The sequence below is a fragment of the Oncorhynchus mykiss genome, chromosome 16, assembly GCF_013265735.2.
Source record: "Oncorhynchus mykiss isolate Arlee chromosome 16, USDA_OmykA_1.1, whole genome shotgun sequence".
Taxonomy (NCBI): domain Eukaryota; kingdom Metazoa; phylum Chordata; class Actinopteri; order Salmoniformes; family Salmonidae; genus Oncorhynchus; species Oncorhynchus mykiss.
Genome location: NC_048580.1, coordinates 6,771,080 through 6,791,127, shown reverse-complemented (window position 1 = coordinate 6,791,127; position 20,048 = coordinate 6,771,080). Strand labels below are relative to the sequence as shown.

Here is a 20,048-nt window from a genome sequence, read left to right as displayed (position 1 = left end):
GCAAAATTATTTAGCCCCTTTACTTTCAGTGCAGCAAACTCTCTCCAGAAGTTCAGTGAGGATCTCTGAATGATCCAATGTTGACCTAAATGACTAATGATGATAAATACAATCCACCTGTGTGTAATCAAGTCTCCGTATAAATGCACCTGCACTGTGATAGTCTCAGAGGTCCGTTAAAAGCGCAGAGAGCATCATGAAGAACAAGGAACACACCAGGCAGGTCCGAGATACTGTTGTGAAGAAGTTTAAAGCCGGATTTGGATACAAAAATATTTCCCAAGCTTTAAACATCCCAAGGAGCACTGTGCAAGCGATAATATTGAAATGGAAGGAGTATCAGACCACTGCAAATCTACCAAGACCTGGCCGTCCCTCTAAACTTTCAGCTCATACAAGGAGAAGACTGATCAGAGATGCAGCCAAGAGGCCCATGATCACTCTGGATGAACTGCAGAGATCTACAGCTGAGGTGGGAGACTCTGTCCATAGGACAACAATCAGTCGTATATTGCACAAATCTGGCCTTTATGGAAGAGTGGCAAGAAGAAAGCCATTTCTTAAAGATATCCATAAAAAGTGTCGTTTAAAGTTTGCCACAAGCCACCTGGGAGACACACCAAAAATGTGGAAGAAGGTGCTCTGGTCAGATGAAACCAAAATGGAACTTTTTGGCAACAATGCAAAACGTTATGTTTGGCGTAAAAGCAACACAGCTCATCACCCTGAACACACCATCCCCACTGTCAAACATGGTGGTGGCAGCATCATGGTTTGGGCCTGCTTTTCTTCAGCAGGGACAGGGAAGATGGTTAAAATTGATGGGGAGATGGATGGAGCCAAATACAGGACCATTCTGGAAGAAAACCTGATGGAGTCTGCAAAAGACCTGAGACTGGGACAGAGATTTGTCTTCCAACAAGACAATGATCCAAAACATAAAGCAAAATCTACAATGGAATGGTTCAAAAATAAACATATCCAGGTGTTAGAATGGCCAAGTCAAAGTCCAGACCTGAATCCAATCGAGAATCTGTGGAAAGAACTGAAAACTGCTGTTCACAAATACTCTCCATCCAACCTCACTGAGCTCGAGCTGTTTTGCAAGGAGGAATGGGAAAAAATGTCAGTCTCTCGATGTGCAAAACTGATAGAGACATACCCCAAGCGACTTACAGCTGTAATCGCAGCAAAAGGTGGCGCTACAAAGTATTAACTTAAGAGGGCTGAATAATTTTGCACGCCCAATTTTTCCGTTTTTGATTTGTTAAAATACCCCAAGCGACTTACAGCTGTAATCGCAGCAAAAGGTGGCGCTACAAAGTATTAACTTAAGGGGGCTGAATAATTTTGCACGCCCAATTTTTCAGTTTTTGATTTGTTAAAAAAGTTTGAAATATGCAATAAATGTCGTTCCACTTCATGATTGTGTCCCACTTGTTGTTGATTCTTCACAAAAAAATACAGTTTTATATCTTTATGTTTGAAGCCTGAAATGTGGCAAAAGGTCGCAAAGTTTAAGGGGGCCGAATACTTTCTATAGTGCACTACTTTTGACCAGAACCATATAGATAGGGTGCCATTTAAGACCCCTCCCCTTGTCTACTTTATATGTGAACGTGGTTTAAGTAATCCTCAGAGTAGTCCGGTGCTAGCCATTATCCCAGCTCTAATTATACAGTCTTGCCAAGTCCTAATGTCATTTGCAACCTTCCGGTTACTAGTCCAACGCTCTTACCACTAGGCTACCCTGCCACCCCATCATTAAACACTATTATGGCATTATGTCAAGATGAATTCCGTGTTACATTTTAACCCCTCCCACTTCACAGAGAGGTAGACCTCTATACGGGCTACACCACGCGGAACATCCTATGCATGCCCATCGTTTCCAGGGGGACCGTAATAGGGGTCGTACAGATGGTTAACAAGCTGACTGGAAGTGCCTTCACCAAAACAGACGAGAACAACTTCAAGATGTTCGCCGTCTTCTGTGCTCTAGCCTTGCACTGTGCCAATGTGAGTGTTTTGTGTCGAATTTATATTTTTATGACAATATATTGTATTTTGTGTTAGACAAAATACATTACATCCAGGAAAAAATGTGAGTTTTTCTTTTAATTCAAATCAGCGAATCTCAATTCAGTTCTGAATTGACAATAAACTCTGAACTGCACAATGTACAGACACCATGTATCAAGGGCCAATATTAGACACAGTAAAATCATGAATCAGAATGACTAACGGCCTGACTGTTTAGCTCTGTCTAGTCCCAAAGGCCTGTTGAGATCGAACACTGACATGGCTTTGAGCTGTGTCGCCCCAAGACGTTGTTGAGCATCTAGAGTAGGACAGCAAGGCTGTACACAGGCAGACAGACGCCAAACCCCCCCCCCCACACCTTCCCTTCCCTCCACCAGAACAGACGCCAAACCCCACCACACCTTCCCTTCCCTCCACCAGAACAGACGCATCACTATCTCCAGCCAGGCAAAATGACTTACCTAAAGGTACACACACACACACACACACACACACCTAGAGGCAGGAGGCATGAAATACTGCTCAACATAAATCGTCCGGCTGGGAGGACGGTGGCGGGTGGCAGTGGAGCGGCTTGGCTGGGTAAAATATTAACGTGGCTCATCAACATGGTGACGCAGGCTCCTGCGCAAGTGTGTCGCACAAGAAGGGGGGGGGGGGGAGTCCAAATGGGAGAGGTGGGAGGAGTTAGGAGAGGAGAGACTTGGGAGGAGAGCAGAGAAGAGGAGACAGAGGGGCACTAGAACCACACAGAAGAAGGGCACTAGAACCACACAGAGGTGCACTAGAACCACACAGAGGGGCACTAGAACCACACAGATGGGCACTAGAACCACACAGAGGGGCACTAGAACCACACAGAGGTGCACTAGAACCACACAGAGGGGCACTAGAACCACACAGATGGGCACTAGAACCACACAGAGGGGCACTAGAACCACACAGAGGGGCACTAGAACCACACAGAGGGGCACTAGAACCACACAGATGGGCACTAGAACCACACAGAGGGGCACTAGAACCACACAGAGGGGCACTAGAACCACACAGAGGGGCACTAGAACACGTCCTAAGCCAAATCAAAACATTTAGAATGACAGGAAATGTGCTTTACAACTGCACCATTTTCTCTCAGCCTCATTGCAAAATGTGTAGAACTGCAAGTTAGTTGTTTCCAACAACAACAAAAAATAGTTTTCCTAAAAATGTTTAAAATGTTTTGCTTTGACCTTACGGGAGGGCCTCGCAAAACTGCAGTTCACCACTAGAGAAGGGGAGAGAGAGGAGAGGGGAGAGGGAAGAGGAGAGAGGGGAGAGAGAGGGAAGAGGAGAGAGGGGAGAGAGAGGAGAGAGGGGAGAGGGAAGAGGAGAGGGAAGAGACAGGGGAGAGGGAAGAGGAGAGGGAAGAGGAGAGAGAGGAGAGGGAAGAGGAGAGGGAAGAGGAGAGAGAGGGGAGAGGGAAGAGGAGAGGGAAGAGGAGAGAGGGGAGAGGGAAGAGGAGAGAGGGGAGAGGGAAGAGGAGAGAGAGGAGAGGGAAGAGGAGAGAGAGGAGAGGGAAGAGGAGAGGGAAGAGGAGAGAGAGGAGAGGGAAGAGGAGAGAGAGGAGAGGGAAGAGGAGAGAGAGGAGAGGGAAGAGGAGAGGGAAGAGGAGAGAGAGGGAAGAGGAGAGAGGGAAGAGGAGAGAGGGAAGAGGAGAGGGAAGAGGAGAGAGAGGAGAGGGAAGAATAGGAGGTGGAGGATAAGCGGAGACGGAAGAGAAGAGGAGAGAGGCTGAGAGGAGCAGTCAGGAAGGGAGGGGAGAGTGAGAGACTGCTGGGAGAATAGAAGAGGGGAGAGGGAAGCTTTGGTGCGAAGGATGGGGGATCAACACGACTCCCAACGGCAACGCCAAGAGTTTGAAGGACTGTCTGTCTCTCTTTGTCTGTGTGTGTCTGTCTGTCTGTCCAGATGTACCACCGGATCAGGCACTCTGAGTGTATCTACAGGGTAACCATGGAGAAGTTGTCCTACCACAGTATCTGTACTTCAGAGGAGTGGAAGACACTCACAAAGCTGGACCTTCCTACGCCCCTATACAAAGAGATAGAACTGTGAGTGTCTAACCATAACACCCCTATACAAAGAGATAGAACTGTGAGTGTCTAACCCCAACACCCCTATACAAAGAGATAGAACTGTGAGTGTCTAACCATAACACCCCTATAAAAAGAGATAGAACTGTGAGTGTCTAACCCCAACACCTATATACAAAGAGATAGAACTGTGAGTGTCTAACCATAACGCCCCTATACAAAGAGATAGAACTGTGAGTGTCTAACCCCAACACCCCTATACAAAGAGATAGAACTGTGAGTGTCTAACCCCAACACCCCTATACAAAGAGATAGAACTGTGAGTGTCCTAACCCCAACACCCCTATACAAAGAGATAGAACTGTGAGTGTCTAACCATAACACCCCTATACAAAGAGATAGAACTGTGAGTGTCTAACCATAACACCCCTATACAAAGAGATAGAACGGTGAGTGTCTAACCATAACGCCCCTATACAAAGAGATAGAACTGTGAGTGTCCTAACCCCAACACCCCTATACAAAGAGATAGAACTGTGAGTGTCTAACCATAACACCCCTATACAAAGAGATAGAACTGTGAGTGTCTAACCATAACACCCCTATACAAAGAGATAGAACTGTGAGTGTCTAACCATAACACCCCTATACAAAGAGATAGAACTGTGAGTGTCTAACCATAACACCCCTATACAAAGAGATAGAACTGTGAGTGTCTAACCATAACACCCCTATACAAAGAGATAGAACTGTGAGTGTCTAACCATAACACCCCTATACAAAGAGATAGAACTGTGAGTGTCTAACCATAACACCCCTATACAAAGAGATAGAACTGTGAGTGTCTAACCATAACACCCCTATACAAAGAGATAGAACTGTGAGTGTCTAACCATAACACCTATATACAAAGAGATAGAACTGTGAGTGTCTAACCATAACACCCCTACACAAAGAGATAGAACTGTGAGTGTCTAACCCCAACACCCCTATACAAAGAGATAGAACTGTGAGTGTCTAACCCCAACACCCCTATACAAAGAGATAGAACTGTGAGTGTCCTAACCCCAACACCCCTATACAAAGAGATAGAACTGTGAGTGTTTAACCATAACGCCCCTATACAAAGAGATAATGTCCTCTGACCTACCCAATCCATTGATCTCCCAATGTTCATACACCATCACCTGCCTCTTATCTCCCATTGTTCATACACCATCACCTGCCTACTCTAGTATTCTCATCCTCAGCCGTGTTTCTTGGAGCAGACATTGGTTCAAATAGGATTTGTTTTCTTCAAACCCATGTCTGTCTCTTAAGAGAGAGAGACGGCCCTGAAGCAGACACAGTCCAGACCCGCGTGACACCCTGCTCTCTTTTGAAGGACAGACAGACGGGAGAGAGACGGTCCTGACGCAGACAGACAGACGGTAGAGAGACGGTCCTGACGCAGACAGACGGTAGAGAGACGGTCCTGACGCAGACAGACAGGAGAGAGACGGTCCTGACGCAGACAGACAGGAGAGAGACGGTCCTGACGCAGACAGACAGACGGGAGAGAGACGGTCCTGACGCAGACAGACAGGAGAGAGACGGTCCTGACGCAGACAGACAGACGGGAGAGAGACGGTCCTGACGCAGACAGACAGACGGGAGAGAGACGGTCCTGACGCAGACAGACAGACGGGAGAGAGACGGTCCTGACGCAGACAGACAGACGGGAGAGAGACGGTCCTGACGCAGACAGACGGGAGAGAGACGGTCCTGACGCAGACAGACAGGAGAGAGACGGCCCTGACGCAGACAGACGGGAGAGAGACGGTCCTGACGCAGACAGACGGGAGAGAGACGGTCCTGACGCAGACAGACAGACGGGAGAGAGACGGTCCTTACGCAGACAGACGGGAGAGAGACGGTCCTGACGCAGACAGACGGGAGAGAGACGGTCCTGACGCAGACAGACAGGAGAGAGACGGCCCTGACGCGGACAGACAGGAGAGAGACGGCCCTGACGCAGACAGACAGGAGAGAGACGGTCCTGACGCAGACAGACAGGAGAGAGACGGCCCTGACGCAGACAGACAGACGGTAGAGAGACGGTCCTGACGCAGACAGACAGACGGGAGAGAGACGGTCCTGACGCAGACAGACAGGAGAGAGACGGTCCTGACGCGGACAGACAGGAGAGAGACGGCCCTGACGCAGACAGACAGGAGAGAGACGGTCCTGACGCAGACAGACAGGAGAGAGACGGCCCTGACGCAGACAGACAGGAGAGAGACGGCCCTGATGCAGACAGACAGGAGAGAGACGGCCCTGACGCAGACAGACAGGAGAGAGACGGCCCTGATGCAGACAGACAGGAGAGAGACGGTCCTGACGCAGACAGACAGGAGACAGACGGTCCTGACGCAGACAGACAGGAGAGAGACGGCCCTGACGCAGACAGACAGGAGAGAGACGGTCCTGACGCAGACAGACAGGAGAGAGACGGTCCTGACGCAGACAGACAGGAGAGAGACGGCCCTGACGCAGACAGACAGGAGAGAGACGGTCCTGACGCAGACAGACAGGAGAGAGACGGTCCTGACGCAGACAGACAGGAGAGAGACGGCCCTGATGCAGACAGACAGGAGAGAGACGGCCCTGACGCAGACAGACAGGAGACAGACGGTCCTGACGCAGACAGACAGGAGAGAGACGGTCCTGACGCAGACAGACAGGAGAGAGACGGCCCTGATGCAGACAGACAGGAGAGAGACGGTCCTGACGCAGACAGACAGGAGAGAGAATGCCCAGAGCAGGAAGGAAGGTGGCCTGACCCTGTGTGTGTGCGTGTGCATGCGTGCTTGTTTCAGCCCTGCTAGATCTACAGCCAGTCTGCCTTTCTCTCTTTTTCCCACACACACACACACACACACACACACATACACACTGCAGGGCCATCATAATCTAAGAGTCTCCCTCCCTCTTTCTCTCCCTCCCTCCCTCCTTCAGGTTTCATTTTGACATTAGTCAGTTTGAGGAGCTGTGGCCAGCTGTCTTTGTATACATGGTCCACAACTCATGTGGAGAGACCAGGTACGTGAAGGTCATCAGCGAAATTAACTTGGTCAAATAAACCCATAGATTCTACGGGATAAATTTATTTAGTCGTATACAGTGTGGAGAACAAGTATTTGATACACTGCCGATTTTGCAGGTTTTCCTACTTACAAAGCATGTAGAGGTCTGTAATTTTTATCATAGGTACACTTCAACTGTGAGAGACGGAATCTAAAACAAAAAATCCAGAAAATCACATTGTATGATTTTTAAGTAATTCATTTGCATTTTATTGTATACTGTACCCATAGATTCTACGAGATAAATTAACTTAGTCATATATACCCATAGATTCTACGAGATAAATTAACTTAGTCATATATACCCATAGATTCTATAAGATATATTAAGTTGTCATATAAACACATCGATTCTTTAAGAAAATTACTAATATTACTCTCCCCCTCTCCATCCTCTCTCCGTCCTTTCTCTCTCTCCCTCTCTCTCCCTCTCTCCCTTTCTCTCTCCTTCCTCTCTCTCTCCGTCCTTTCTCTCTCTCCGTCCTCTCTCCCTCTTCGTCCTCTCTCTCTCCCTCTTCGTCCTCTCTCCATCCTCTCTCTCTCCCTCTCCGTCCTCTCTCCCTCCGTCCTCTCTCTCCCTCTACATCCTCTCTCTCTCCCTCTCCGTCCTCTCTCTCTCTCTCTCCGTCCGTCCTCGCTCTCTCTGTACTCTCTCTCTGTCCTCTCTCTCCCTTTCTCTCTCCTTCTTCTCTCTCTCTCCGTTCTCTCTCTCTCTTGTCCTCCCTTTCTCTCCCTCTCTGTCCTCTCTCTCTCCCTCTCCGTCCTCTCTCTCTCCCTCTTCGTCCTCTCTCCATCCTCTCTCTCTCCCTCCCTCTCCGTCCTCTCTCTCCCTCTACGTCCTCTCTCTCCCTCTCCGTCCTCTCTCTCTCTCTCTCCGTCCGTCCTCGCTCTCTCCGTACTCTCTCTCTGTCCTCTCTCTCCCTTTCTCTCTCCTTCCTCTCTCTCTCTCTGTTCTCTCTCTCTCTCGTCCTCCCTTTCTCTCCCTCTCTGTCCTCTCTCTCCCTTTCTCTCTCCTTCTTCTCTCTCTCTCCATTCTCTCTCTCTCTCGTCCTGCCTTTCTCTCCCTCTCTCTCTCCCTCTCCATCCTCTCTCTCTCCCTCTTCGTCCTCTCTCCATCCTCTCTCTCTCCCTCTCTGTCCTCTCTCCGTCCTCTCTCTCTCTCTCCATCCTCTCTCCCTCTCCGTCCTCTCTCCCTCTCCGTCCTCTCTCCCTCTCCGTCCTCTCTCCCTCTCCGTCCTCTCTCCCTCTTCGTCCTCTCCCTCCTTCTAGTTTTGAGCTAGAGAAGTTGTGCAGGTTCACTATGTCTGTGAGGAAGAATTATCGGCGTGTTCCCTACCACAACTGGAAACATGCGGTGAACGTGGCTCACTGTATGTACGCCATACTGCAGAAGACCACCGGCATCTTCACTGAGATAGAGGTCTGTCCCTCTGTCCGTCCTTCAGTTTGTCAATAGAGCTAAAATAAAGTAAGGTTTAGAAAGAGGATTGTGGTCAACTCCATTCCAATTCAGTCATTTACTTCCTGTTTCCTAAATAGAATGAGGATAGATTCTAAACAGGGTTAATTCTATCAGTAGCTGACTTCCATGTGTACTTGTCCATCTTCTCTCTCTCTGTCCATCCTCTCTCTCTCTGTCCATCCTCTCGCTCTCTCCCATCCTCTCTCTCTCTCCCATCCTCGCTCTCTCTCCCCATCCTCTCTCTCTCTCCCCATTCTCTCTCTCTCTCCCCGTCCTCTCTCTCTCCCCATCCCCTCTCTCTCTCCCTATCCTCTCTCTCCCATCCTCTCTCTCTCCACATCCTCTCTCTCTCTCCCTATCCCTGCTCTCTCCCCATCCCCTCTCTCTCCCCCATCCCCTCTCTCTCCCCCATCTCCTCTCTCTCTCCCCATCTCCTCTCTCTCTCCCCATCCCCTCTCTCTCCCCATCTCCTCTCTCTCTCTCTCCATCACCTCTCTCTCCCCCCATCCCCTCTCTCTCTCCCCCATCCCCTCTCTCTCTCCCCCATCCCATCTCTCTCTCCCCATCTCCTCTCTCTCTCCCCATCTCCTCTCTCTCCCCATCTCCTCTCTCTCCCCCCATCACCTCTCTCTCTCCCCCATCCCCTCTCTCTCTCCCCCCATCCCCTCTCTCTCTCCCCCCATCCCCTCTCTCTCTCCCCCCATCCCCTCTCTCTCTCTCCCATCCCCTCTCTCTCTCCCCATCTCCTTTCTCTCTCCCCATCCCCTCTCTCTCCCCATCCCCTCTCTCTCTCCCCATCCCCTCTCTCTCCCCCATCTCCTCTCTCTCCCCCATCCCCTCTCTCTCCCCCCATCTCTCCTCTCTCTCTCCCCCCCTCAACAGAAGAAGGGTCTGCTGATAGCCTGTCTATGTCATGATCTGGACCATCGAGGATACAGTAACACCTACCTGCAGAAGTTTGACCATCCTCTTGCTGCCCTGTACAGCACGTCTACAATGGAGCAGCACCACTTCTCCCAGACTGTATCCATCCTGCAGGTAGGACTACCACACACACACCCTGTTCTCACACGCTTACTCAGCTGTCCTCTAAATGTTCCCCCGGGAGGGTCTCTTCAGACATTTCCCCCTAACAGTTGCTCTGTTATTAACCGGTGTCCCCTCCCAATTCAAATTCCTCACCTTTGGTGGGTGATGATCGGCTACCCTGAATCCTTGTCCACAGAAGTGTCAGGGTTGGGTCAATTCTAATTGAAGATATTTAATTAAGAAAGGAATTTGAATTTAAAACTTAAAAAGTGGATTTTTTTTTTTTTTTTTTATAAATAGCTTTTACTTTGACATTTATTGAGATGTCATTGAAAATAGATGGCCTTTTTTAGTTATTGAATTGCAATTTCAGTTTACTTCCTGAATTAACAGGCTTCAATTTCAAATTGATCCAAACTACCCTGAACGTTACAGGACCTACTGCACTCCCAGGATGTACCCTCTAGCTATCCCACCTAAGCTGATACTCCCAGGATGTACCCTCTGGCTATCCCACCTAAGCTGGTACTCCCAGGATGTACCCTCTAGCTATCCCACCTAAGCTGGTACTCCCAGGATGTACCCTCTGGCTATCCCACCTAAGCTATACTCCCAGGATGTACCCTCTAGCTATCCCACCTAAGCTGGTACTCCCAGGATGTACCCTCTGGCTATCCCTCCTAAGCTGGTACTCCCAGGATGTACCCTCTAGCTATCCCACCTAAGCTGATACTCCCAGGATGTACCCTCTGGCTATCCCTCCTAAGCTATACTCCCAGGATGTACCCTCTGGCTATCCCTCCTAAGCTGGTACTCCCAGGATGTACCCTCTGGCTATCCCACCTAAGCTGGTACTCCCAGGATGTACCCTCTGGCTATCCCACCTAAGCTGGTACTCCCAGGATGTACCCTCTGGCTATCCCACCTAAGCTGATACTCCCAGGATGTACCCTCTGGCTATCCCACCTAAGCTGGTACTCCCAGGATGTACCCTCTGGCTATCCCACCTAAGCTGGTACTCCCAGGATGTACCCTCTAGCTATCCCACCTAAGCTGGTACTCCCAGGATGTACCCTCTGGCTATCCCACCTAAGCTGGTACTCCCAGGATGTACCCTCTAGCTATCCCACCTAAGCTGAACTCCTCGTAAGTGGAGCGTGTGCTTTTTATTGATTTCTTTGTTTCCCATAGCTGGAAGGGCACAATGTTTTCTCCAACCTGACTTCCAGTGAGTACGAGCAGGTGTTAGAGATCATCCGCAAGGCCATCATCGCTACAGACCTGGCGCTCTACTTCGGCAACCGCAAACAGCTAGCTGAGCTACTGACCACGGAGGCACTAGACCTAGACAACCACCAACACAGGTCAGAGGTCAGGGGTCGTACACATACACACTTTAGACATAGCGCAAGGCACAGACACACACACAAACACTGGACATCTTCTCTGATACATCTGGAAATAGATCATTAAAAAATATATATATATATTTACTTTTTTTTCCCCCAGGGACCGTGTGATTGGTCTGATGATGACAGCATGTGACCTGTGTTCCGTTACCAAGCTGTGGCCAATCACACGACTCACGGCTAATGACATCTACGCTGAGTTCTGGGCCGAGGTGCGGTGGTATAATTCACTACGACATCTCTACTCTTGTAACGTGGTAGACTAGTGGTTAGAGTGTAGGGACGGCAAGTAGACTAGTGGTTAGAGTGTAGGTACTGCAGGTAGCCTAGTGGTTAGAGTGTAGGGACGGCAGGTAGCCTAGTGGTTAGAGTGTAGGGACGGCAGGTAGCCTAGTGGTTAGATAGTAGGCGGGGCAGGTAGCCTAGTGGTTAGAGTGTAGGGACGGCAGGTAGCCTAGTGGTTAGATAGTAGGCGGGGAAGGTAGCCTAGTGGTTAGATAGTAGGCGGGGCAGGTAGCCTAGTGGTTAGAGTGTAGGGACGGCAGGTAGCCTAGTGGTTAGAGTGTAGGTACTGCAGGTAGACTAGTGGTTAGAGTGTAGGGACGGCAGGTAGCCTAGTGGTTAGAGTGTAGGTACGGCAGGTAGCCTAATGGTTAGAGTGTAGGAACGCAGGTAGCCTAGTGTTTAGAGTGTAGGGGAGGCAGGTAGCCTAGTGGTTAGAGTGTAGGGACGGCAGGTAGCCTAGTGGTTAGAGTGTAGGGGCGGCAGGTACCCTAGTGGTTAGAGTGTAGGGGCGGCAGGTAGCCTAGTGGTTAGAGTGTAGGGGCGGCAGGTACCCTAGTGGTTAGAGCGTGGTTAGAGCGTTGGACTAGTAACCGAAAGGTTGTCAGATCAAATCCCCGAGCTGACAAGGTAAAAATCTGTCGTTCTGCCAATGAACAAGGCAGTTAACCCACTGTTCCTAGACCGAAAATAAGAATTTGTTCTTAACTGACTTGCCAAGTTAAATAAAAGGTTAAAAAATATATATTTAAAAAAATTCATTCGAGTTCATTCGTCACGAGTGGTTCGTAAGAACCTTTTAGTGGTGAAAGAGTTCTACTTAGAACCTTTTAGTGGTGAAAGGGTTCTACTTAGAACCTTTTAGTGGTGAAAGGGTTCTACTTAGAACCTTTTAGTGGTGAAAGAGTTCTACTTAGAACCTTTTAGTGGTGAAAGAGTTCTACTTAGAACCTTTTAGTGGTGAAAGAGTTCTACTTAGAACCTTTTAGTGGTGAAAGAGTTCTTCTTGAAACCATTTTTTTTTTTTTTTTTTTTTTTTCAGCCGAAGAACTCTTTTAGGTTCTAGAGAGCAGCTTTTTCTCTCAGAGTGTACTACTGCTTTATGGAGTTAATCAATTCCTTCATTCTATATGATTCTGAGTAAATTGATCATAGTTCTCAAAAGGTGGCACTTTCTTTTGTCCTTTAATCTCAATAACCTCCTCCATTCTACCTCATCTCTTTCTTCCATCATCCTCCTGTAACTTCTTTCTTCCTTTCTCTCCCTCCTTTATCTCCTCTCCTTCTTCTCCTTTCCTCCTCTTCTCCTCCTCCCTTCTTAATCTCCTCTTCTCCTTTCCTCCTCTTCTCCTCCTCCCTTCTTAATCTCCTCTCATCCTTTCCTCCTCCTCCTCTCCTCCCTTCTTAATCTTCTCTTCTCCTCTCTCTCCCTCCTTTATCTCCTCTCCACCTCCTCTCCTCCTCCCTTCTTAATCTCCTCTCCTCCTTCTCTCCTCTTTTCCTCCTCCTCCTCCCTCCTTTATCTCCTATCCTCCTCCCTTCTTTATCTCCTCCTCTCCTCCTCCTCCTCTCCTCCTCCTCCTCTCCTCCTCCCTTCTTAATCTCCTCCTCCTTCTCTCCTCTTTTCCTCCTCCTCCTCCCTTCTTTATCTCCTCTCCGCCTCCCTTCTTTATCTCCTCTCCTCCTCCTCTACAGGGGGATGAGATGAAGAAGATAGGTATACAGCCCATCCCTATGATGGACAGAGATAAGAAGGAAGAGGTTCCTCAGGGGCAGGTAAGAACTACACGCACACACACACACACACACACACACACACACACACACACACACACAAAGAAGAACATTACCTGGGCTGTGTCTCATTCTGGCTCGATGTTCCCTCCCCTCTGCCCTTGTTCCCTCACCTTTACTGGATTCTCCTTGTCTGTTTTTCTAGGTGGGGTTCTATAATGCTGTTGCACTCCCATGTTATACCACCTTATCTGAGCTCTTCCCCCCTTCCAGCCCTCTTCTACAAGCCTGCAAGTGAGTTAGATACTGTACAATACCCACACAGTATATTATATAGACTACACACACTGTATATTACATAGACTACCCACACTGTATATTATATAGACTACCCACACTGTATATTATATAGACTACACACACTGTATATTATATAGACTACCCACACTGTATATTATATAGACTACACACACTGTATATTATATAGACTACACACACTGTATATTATATAGACTACCCACACTGTATATTATATAGACTACCCACACTGTATATTATATAGACTACCCACACTGTATATTATATAGACTACACACACTGTATATTATATAGACTACCCACACTGTATATTATATAGACTACACACACTGTATATTATATAGACTACACACACTGTATATTATATAGACTACCCACACTGTATATTATATAGACTACCCACACTGTATATTATATAGACTACCCACACTGTATATTATATAGACTACCCACACTGTATATTATATAGACTACACACACTGTATATTATATAGACTACCCACACTGTATATTATATAGACTACACACACTGTATATTATATAGACTACCCACACCGTATATTATATAGACTACCCACACCGTATATTATATAGACTACACACACTGTATATTATATAGACTACCCACACCGTATATTATATAGACTACACACACTGTATATTACATAGACTACCCACACTGTATATTATATAGACTACACACACTGTATATTATATAGACTACCCACACCGTATATTACATAGACTACCCACACCGTATATTACATAGACTACACACACTGTATATTATATAGACTACCCACACAGTATATTATATAGACTACCCACACAGTATATTATATAGACTACCCACACAGTTTATTATATCGACTACCCACACCATATAAAGTTGAAGTCGGAAGTTTACATACACTTAGGTAGGAGTCATTAAAACTTGTTTTTCAACCACTCCACGAATGTCTTGTTAACAAACTATAGTTTTGGTAAGTCGGTTAGGACATCTACTTTGTGCATAACACAAGTCATTTTTCAAACAATTGTTTTCAGACAGATTATTTCACAAAAAATTCACTGTATTACAATTCCAGTGGGTCAGAAGTTTACATACATTAATTTAACTGTGCTTTTTAAACAGCTTGGAAAATGCCAGATAATGATGTCATGGCTTTAGAAGCGTCTGATAGGCTAATTGACATCATTTGAATCAATTAGAGGTGAACCTGTGGATGTATTTCAAGGCCTACCTTCAAACTCAGTGCTTCTTTGCTTGACATCATGGGAAAATAAAAAGAAATCAGCCAAGACCTCAGAAAATAAATTGTAGACCTCCACAAGTCTGGTTCATCCTTGGTAGCAATTCTCAAACGCCTGAAGGTACCACATTCATCTGTACAAACAATAGTACGCAAGTATAAACACCATGGGACCACGTAGCCGTCATACCGCTCAGGAAGGAGACGCGTTCTGTCTCCTAGAGATGAATGTACTTTGGTGCGAAAAGTGCAAAAAAAGATACACACACACTCAGAGAGATACACACACACACAAACAGATACACACTCAGAGAGATACACACACACACACACACAAACAGATACACACACAGATATATATACACACACACACACACAGAGATATATATATACACACACACAGATACACAAGCGCAGATAAACACACACACACACACACACACACAAACAGATACACACACACACACACACACACACACACACACACACACACACAGATAGACACAATCTACTTCCCTTTACATTGTAGTCAGTAAACAGATGCTTTGATCCAGAGATCAGTCCATACAACATTCAGATAGCTAGGTTAGACAACCACATATCACAGTCAGTCCATACAACATTCAGATAGCTAGGTTAGACAACCACATATCACAGTCAGTCCATACAGCATTCAGATAGCTAGGTCAGACAACCACATATCACAGTCAGTCCATACAGCATTCAGATAGCTAGGTCAGACAACCACATATCACAGTCAGTCCATACAGCATTCAGATAGCTAGGTCAGACAACCACATATCACAGTCAGTCCATACAGCATCCAGATAGCTAGGTTAGACAACCACATATCACAGTCAGTCCATACAGCATTCAGATAGCTAGTTCAGACAACCACATATCACAGTCAGTCCATACAGCATTCAGATAGCTAGGTTAGACAACCACATATCACAGTCAGTCCATACAGCATTCAGATAGCTAGGTCAGACAACCACATATCACAGTCAGTCCATACAGCATTCAGATAGCTAGGTTAGACAACCACATATCACAGTCAGTCCATACAGCATTCAGATAGCTAGGTTAGACAACCACATATCACAGTCAGTCCATACAGCATTCAGATAGCTAGGTCAGACAACCACATATCACAGTCAGTCCATACAGCATTCAGATAGCTAGGTCAGACAACCACATATCACAGTCAGTCCATACAGCATTCAGATAGCTAGGTCAGACAACCACATATCACAGTCAGTCCATACAGCATTCAGATAGCTAGGTTAGACAACCACATATCACAGTCAGTCCATACAGCATTCAGATAGCTAGGTTAGACAACCACATATCACAGTCAGTCCATACAGCATTCAGATAGCTAGGTTAGACAACCACATATCACAGTCAGTCCATACAGCATTCAGATAGCTAGGTTAGACAACCACATATCACAGTCACATTTAGTCCATTCATCTTCAGATAGCTAGGTTAGACAACCACATATCACAGTCAGTCCATTCATCTTCAGGTAGCTAGGTTAGACAACCACATATCACAGTCACATTTAGTCCATTCATCTTCAGATAGCTAGGGACAATCAAGCAACAGCAAAGTCAGAGCTAATAGTAAAAAGCCTTTTGGTATTCTGATTGTGTTTCCACAGGGAGAACCTTGGTCAGTGGGAGAAGATAGTAAATGGAGAGGAGGTGGACAGTGGAGTGAGAGGAGTGTGGGCTCCGTCAGAGCCTGTTGATCCCAGGGCAGAGACTGTTGACCCCAGGGCAGAGCCTGTTGACCCCAGGGCAGAGCCTGTTGACCCCAGGGCAGAGCCTGTTGACCCCAGGGCAGAGCCTGTAGAGCCCAGCACTGAGGAACCATCGAACCACGACTCAGGCCCTGTGAAGGTGGACAACTGACTGGCAGTGAAGCCACGGCTCGCCCTCACTACTTCACAAGTCAATACGCCCTCAACACATCCCCTGCCATTAACAGGGACTACTTCCTGTCTGAACTGTTAGAGAGCCTCACTTCATGCTGAAACAGGAAGGAGGGGGACACGTGTGTAGGGACTAGGGAAGGTGATTGGTGGATTTCACAAACAAGGGGACTTCTTTTCAGGACCACACAGTTACCTCATTGGGTGAGGGAGGTGAGGAGTTAACCCTGCCAGTGTTCATTGCTCCGTAGACACACGGATGGACGGCTGGAGGACAGCGGGCTCTTGTTCATTAGGCACGAAACGGAAGCTAACGGGCCGAAAAACAGGGAGGAACTACCTGGACTTGTCCTTGAGGTGGGGACTCACCTGATCAACTCCACTGCTCGGGAACCAATTCATACCTATCCAAATGGATCCGTATGTCTGTGGTGTTGTTTTTTTGGGTCTGTTTTAGTTGGTTTGTTTTTTAAGAGATTTAAATTGCGGCTGGTTTGTTTTATGTTCCGGTCTTGTGATTTGCAGAGGCCTTAGTCTTTACACTCTAATCCTTTAAAAAGGTCAGGAGGTGTGAAATCTTGACTGTTTTTTTTTGTTGTTTTTTGTCGTTTCAGACTTTATGAATGTGTCTGAAATGGCACCCTAATCCACTACATAGTGCACTACTTTTGACCGGAACAATATGGGCCCTGTTCAAAAGTAGTGCACTGTATTGGTACTGTTTGTTTGCCTGCAGTGGTAGACTGACTAACTTATCGCAAGCAGAACTACATGGGAGGAGGTGGTTGGCTCTCAAAGAGAGACAGAAAGAATGTTTTATTAGCATGTCGCAACAAATGTTCTAGAATGTTTATTAGCATGTCGCAACTGAATGTTCTAGAATGTTTTCTGGCACTTTGAGCAACAAAGTGTTTTTGCAGTACTAAAACATACAGCCCTAGTCTATTCTATTCAGAAACCGCGTCTTGTGTAAAGCACAGAAAGACAAAGTTAGTGTGACCAACAGGGCTGAGTTCGATCATGTCAACATTTAGCAAGTCGTGTCACACGAGGGTCACAATGTTCTATGCAGAAATAGCACCCAACACCCAGGCAGACCTGAGTTAAAACATTTTTTGAAATGATTTCAAATACTTCATCTGGGCTTGATTGAGCTTGCCTGGCACAATAAAACAAATAGAAGAGTTGCAAGTGTAAATTCTGCCCATCTGGCAATATATGCAGGCTAAAGCAATTGCTAAAAGTATTTGAAAGATTTCCAATAGTATTTAAACCTACCAGGTCTGCATCTCGCCACCCCGCTTACTTGCCACAATCAGTCTTTTAGGTTCTAGAACCCATAACCTTGGGCAATCAGTCTTTTAGGTTCTAGAACCCAAAATCTTGGGCAATCAGTCTTTTAGGTTCTAGAACCCATAACCTTGGGCAATCAGTCTTTTAGGTTCTAGAACCCAGAACTTTAGGCAATCAGTCTTTTAGGTTCTAGAACCCAGAATCTTGGGCAATCAATCTTTTAGGTTCTAGAACCCAGAACCTTGGGCAATCAGTCTGTTTTTGAGCTCTAGTTGTAGACTGGTCTCAGATCTGTTTGTGCTGTCTTACCAACTAGAACAGCTCCTGAGTCAAGTCCAATGGTACATTGATTCTCTGTACTGCGTTCATAGCACACCAAGGCACAGGACAAACACGCACATTGCTACAACGTTGATTTAAAATGAATAGATATTGATTGATAGCCAGAACATTATGTCAAGACAGCAGGCATGAGGAATACTCTATAGGGTTGCACCTTTTCCTTAACTTTCCCAAAATTCCCCCGTTTTCCAGAAATCTTGGTTGAAAGACTCTTGGAATAACGAGGGAATAAGGAGGAAATCAAGGAATCCGTCAACCAGGATTTCTGGAAAACCGGGGAATTTGGGAAAGTTACCATGATTAATACAGTATCATTTATCATTTGAAAACATTGATTTTGTGAATAATACTATAATACCTCAATTAATCTAATATCGACGGTAAATTTTCTTTGATATTTTTCTTACCATTTCCAGTTGTATTCATAAAGCGTTTGAGGTATATGTATGATAATCGGCCCGTAGCATTGTCACTTGCTTGTTCTTTCCAAACGATCTCCTTGCTCCCTGTGCGCCTCTGCCACATGTGCTGGAGCCCCTGAAGTGCTGGAGCATGTCCATGTCACATAAACAACAAAAGCCGGTGAGTGCATTGCTGATGTTGTTTTTTGCTTGAGACATAAAGGCCTGCTCTCTCGGTGATTATATTTTGTGCTGATAATCGGCCCGTAGCAGCCAAACGGTGCCGTCCCTTCCTCTCCGCTGTCTCACCGTTTCAGTTGGTGGTGGCACAGGTACCTGCTCAGTGCGCACTTTTCTGGCTTTTTTGCAGTTAGACCTCGGGTGTGTAGGTTCAGGATGAGGCTTAGTCCTCGGGGGTGTAGGTTCAGGATGAGGCTTAGTCCTCGTGGGTGTAGGTTCAGGATGAGTCTTAGTCCTCGGGGGTGTAGGTTGAGGATGAGGCTTAGTCCTCGGAGGTGTAGGTTCAGGATGAGTCTTAGGCCTCGGGGGTGTAGGTTCAGGATGAGGCTTAGTCCTCGGGGGTGTAGGTTCAGGATGAGGCTTAGTCCTCGGAGGTGTAGGTTCAGGATGAGTCTAAGGCCTCGGAGGTGTAGGTTCAGGATGAGGCTTAGTCCTCTGGCTTGTAGGTTCAGGTTGAGGCTTAGTCCTCGGGGGTGTAGGTTCAGGATGAGGCTTAGTCCTCGAGGGTGTAGGTTCAGGATGAGGCTTAGTCTTCGGGGGTGTAGGTTCAGGATGAAGCTTAGTCCTCGGGGGTGTAGGTTCAGGATGAGGCTTAGTCCTCGGAGGTGTAGGTTCAAGATGAGGCTTAGTCCTCGGGGGTGTAGGTTCAGGATTAGGCTTAGTCCTCAGGGGTGTAGTGGTCCCATGGTGTTTATGTTTGCGTTCTACTGTTTGTACAGATGAACGTGGCACCTTCAGGCATTTGGAAATTGCTCCCAAGGATGAACCAGACTTCTGGAGGTCTACAATTTATTTAGGTCCTCCTACTGTAGGGAGAAGGAGCGCGCAGGCCCAACTGTAGGGAGAAGGAGCGCGCAGGCCCAACTGTAGGGAGAAGGAGCGGAGCAGGTCCTACTGTAGGGAGAAGGAGCGCGCAGGCCCAACTGTAGGGAGAAGGAGCGGAGCAGGTCCTACTGTAGGGAGAAGGAGCGGAGCAGGCCCTACTGTACGGAGAAGAAGCGCGCAGGCCCAACTGTAGGGAGAAGGAGCGGAGCAGGTCCTACTGTAGGGAGAAGGAGGGGAGCAGGCCCTACTGTAGGGAGAGGGAAGGGAGCAGGCCCTACTGT

The 20,048-nt window shown here is 47.2% G+C and overlaps 1 protein-coding gene across 2 annotated transcripts in view; it reads left to right on the top strand.

Moving 5' to 3' along the window:
- The window catches only part of LOC110491266 (cAMP and cAMP-inhibited cGMP 3',5'-cyclic phosphodiesterase 10A), a 107,530-nt gene extending 87,797 nt beyond the window's left edge, over nt 1-19,733 (top strand). For both annotated transcript variants that reach the window (XM_036946057.1, XM_036946055.1), the window contains exons 13-22: nt 1,833-2,019; nt 3,991-4,133; nt 7,113-7,196; nt 8,510-8,660; nt 9,585-9,740; nt 10,923-11,095; nt 11,241-11,352; nt 13,118-13,198; nt 13,362-13,450; nt 16,394-19,733. In XM_036946057.1, the coding sequence (XP_036801952.1) occupies nt 1,833-2,019; nt 3,991-4,133; nt 7,113-7,196; nt 8,510-8,660; nt 9,585-9,740; nt 10,923-11,095; nt 11,241-11,352; nt 13,118-13,198; nt 13,362-13,450; nt 16,394-16,646 (1,429 nt within the window). In that variant the 3' untranslated portion in view covers nt 16,647-19,733. The remainder of the gene's footprint in view (nt 1-1,832; nt 2,020-3,990; nt 4,134-7,112; nt 7,197-8,509; nt 8,661-9,584; nt 9,741-10,922; nt 11,096-11,240; nt 11,353-13,117; nt 13,199-13,361; nt 13,451-16,393) is intronic.
- Nucleotides 19,734-20,048: the final 315 nt, after the last annotated feature.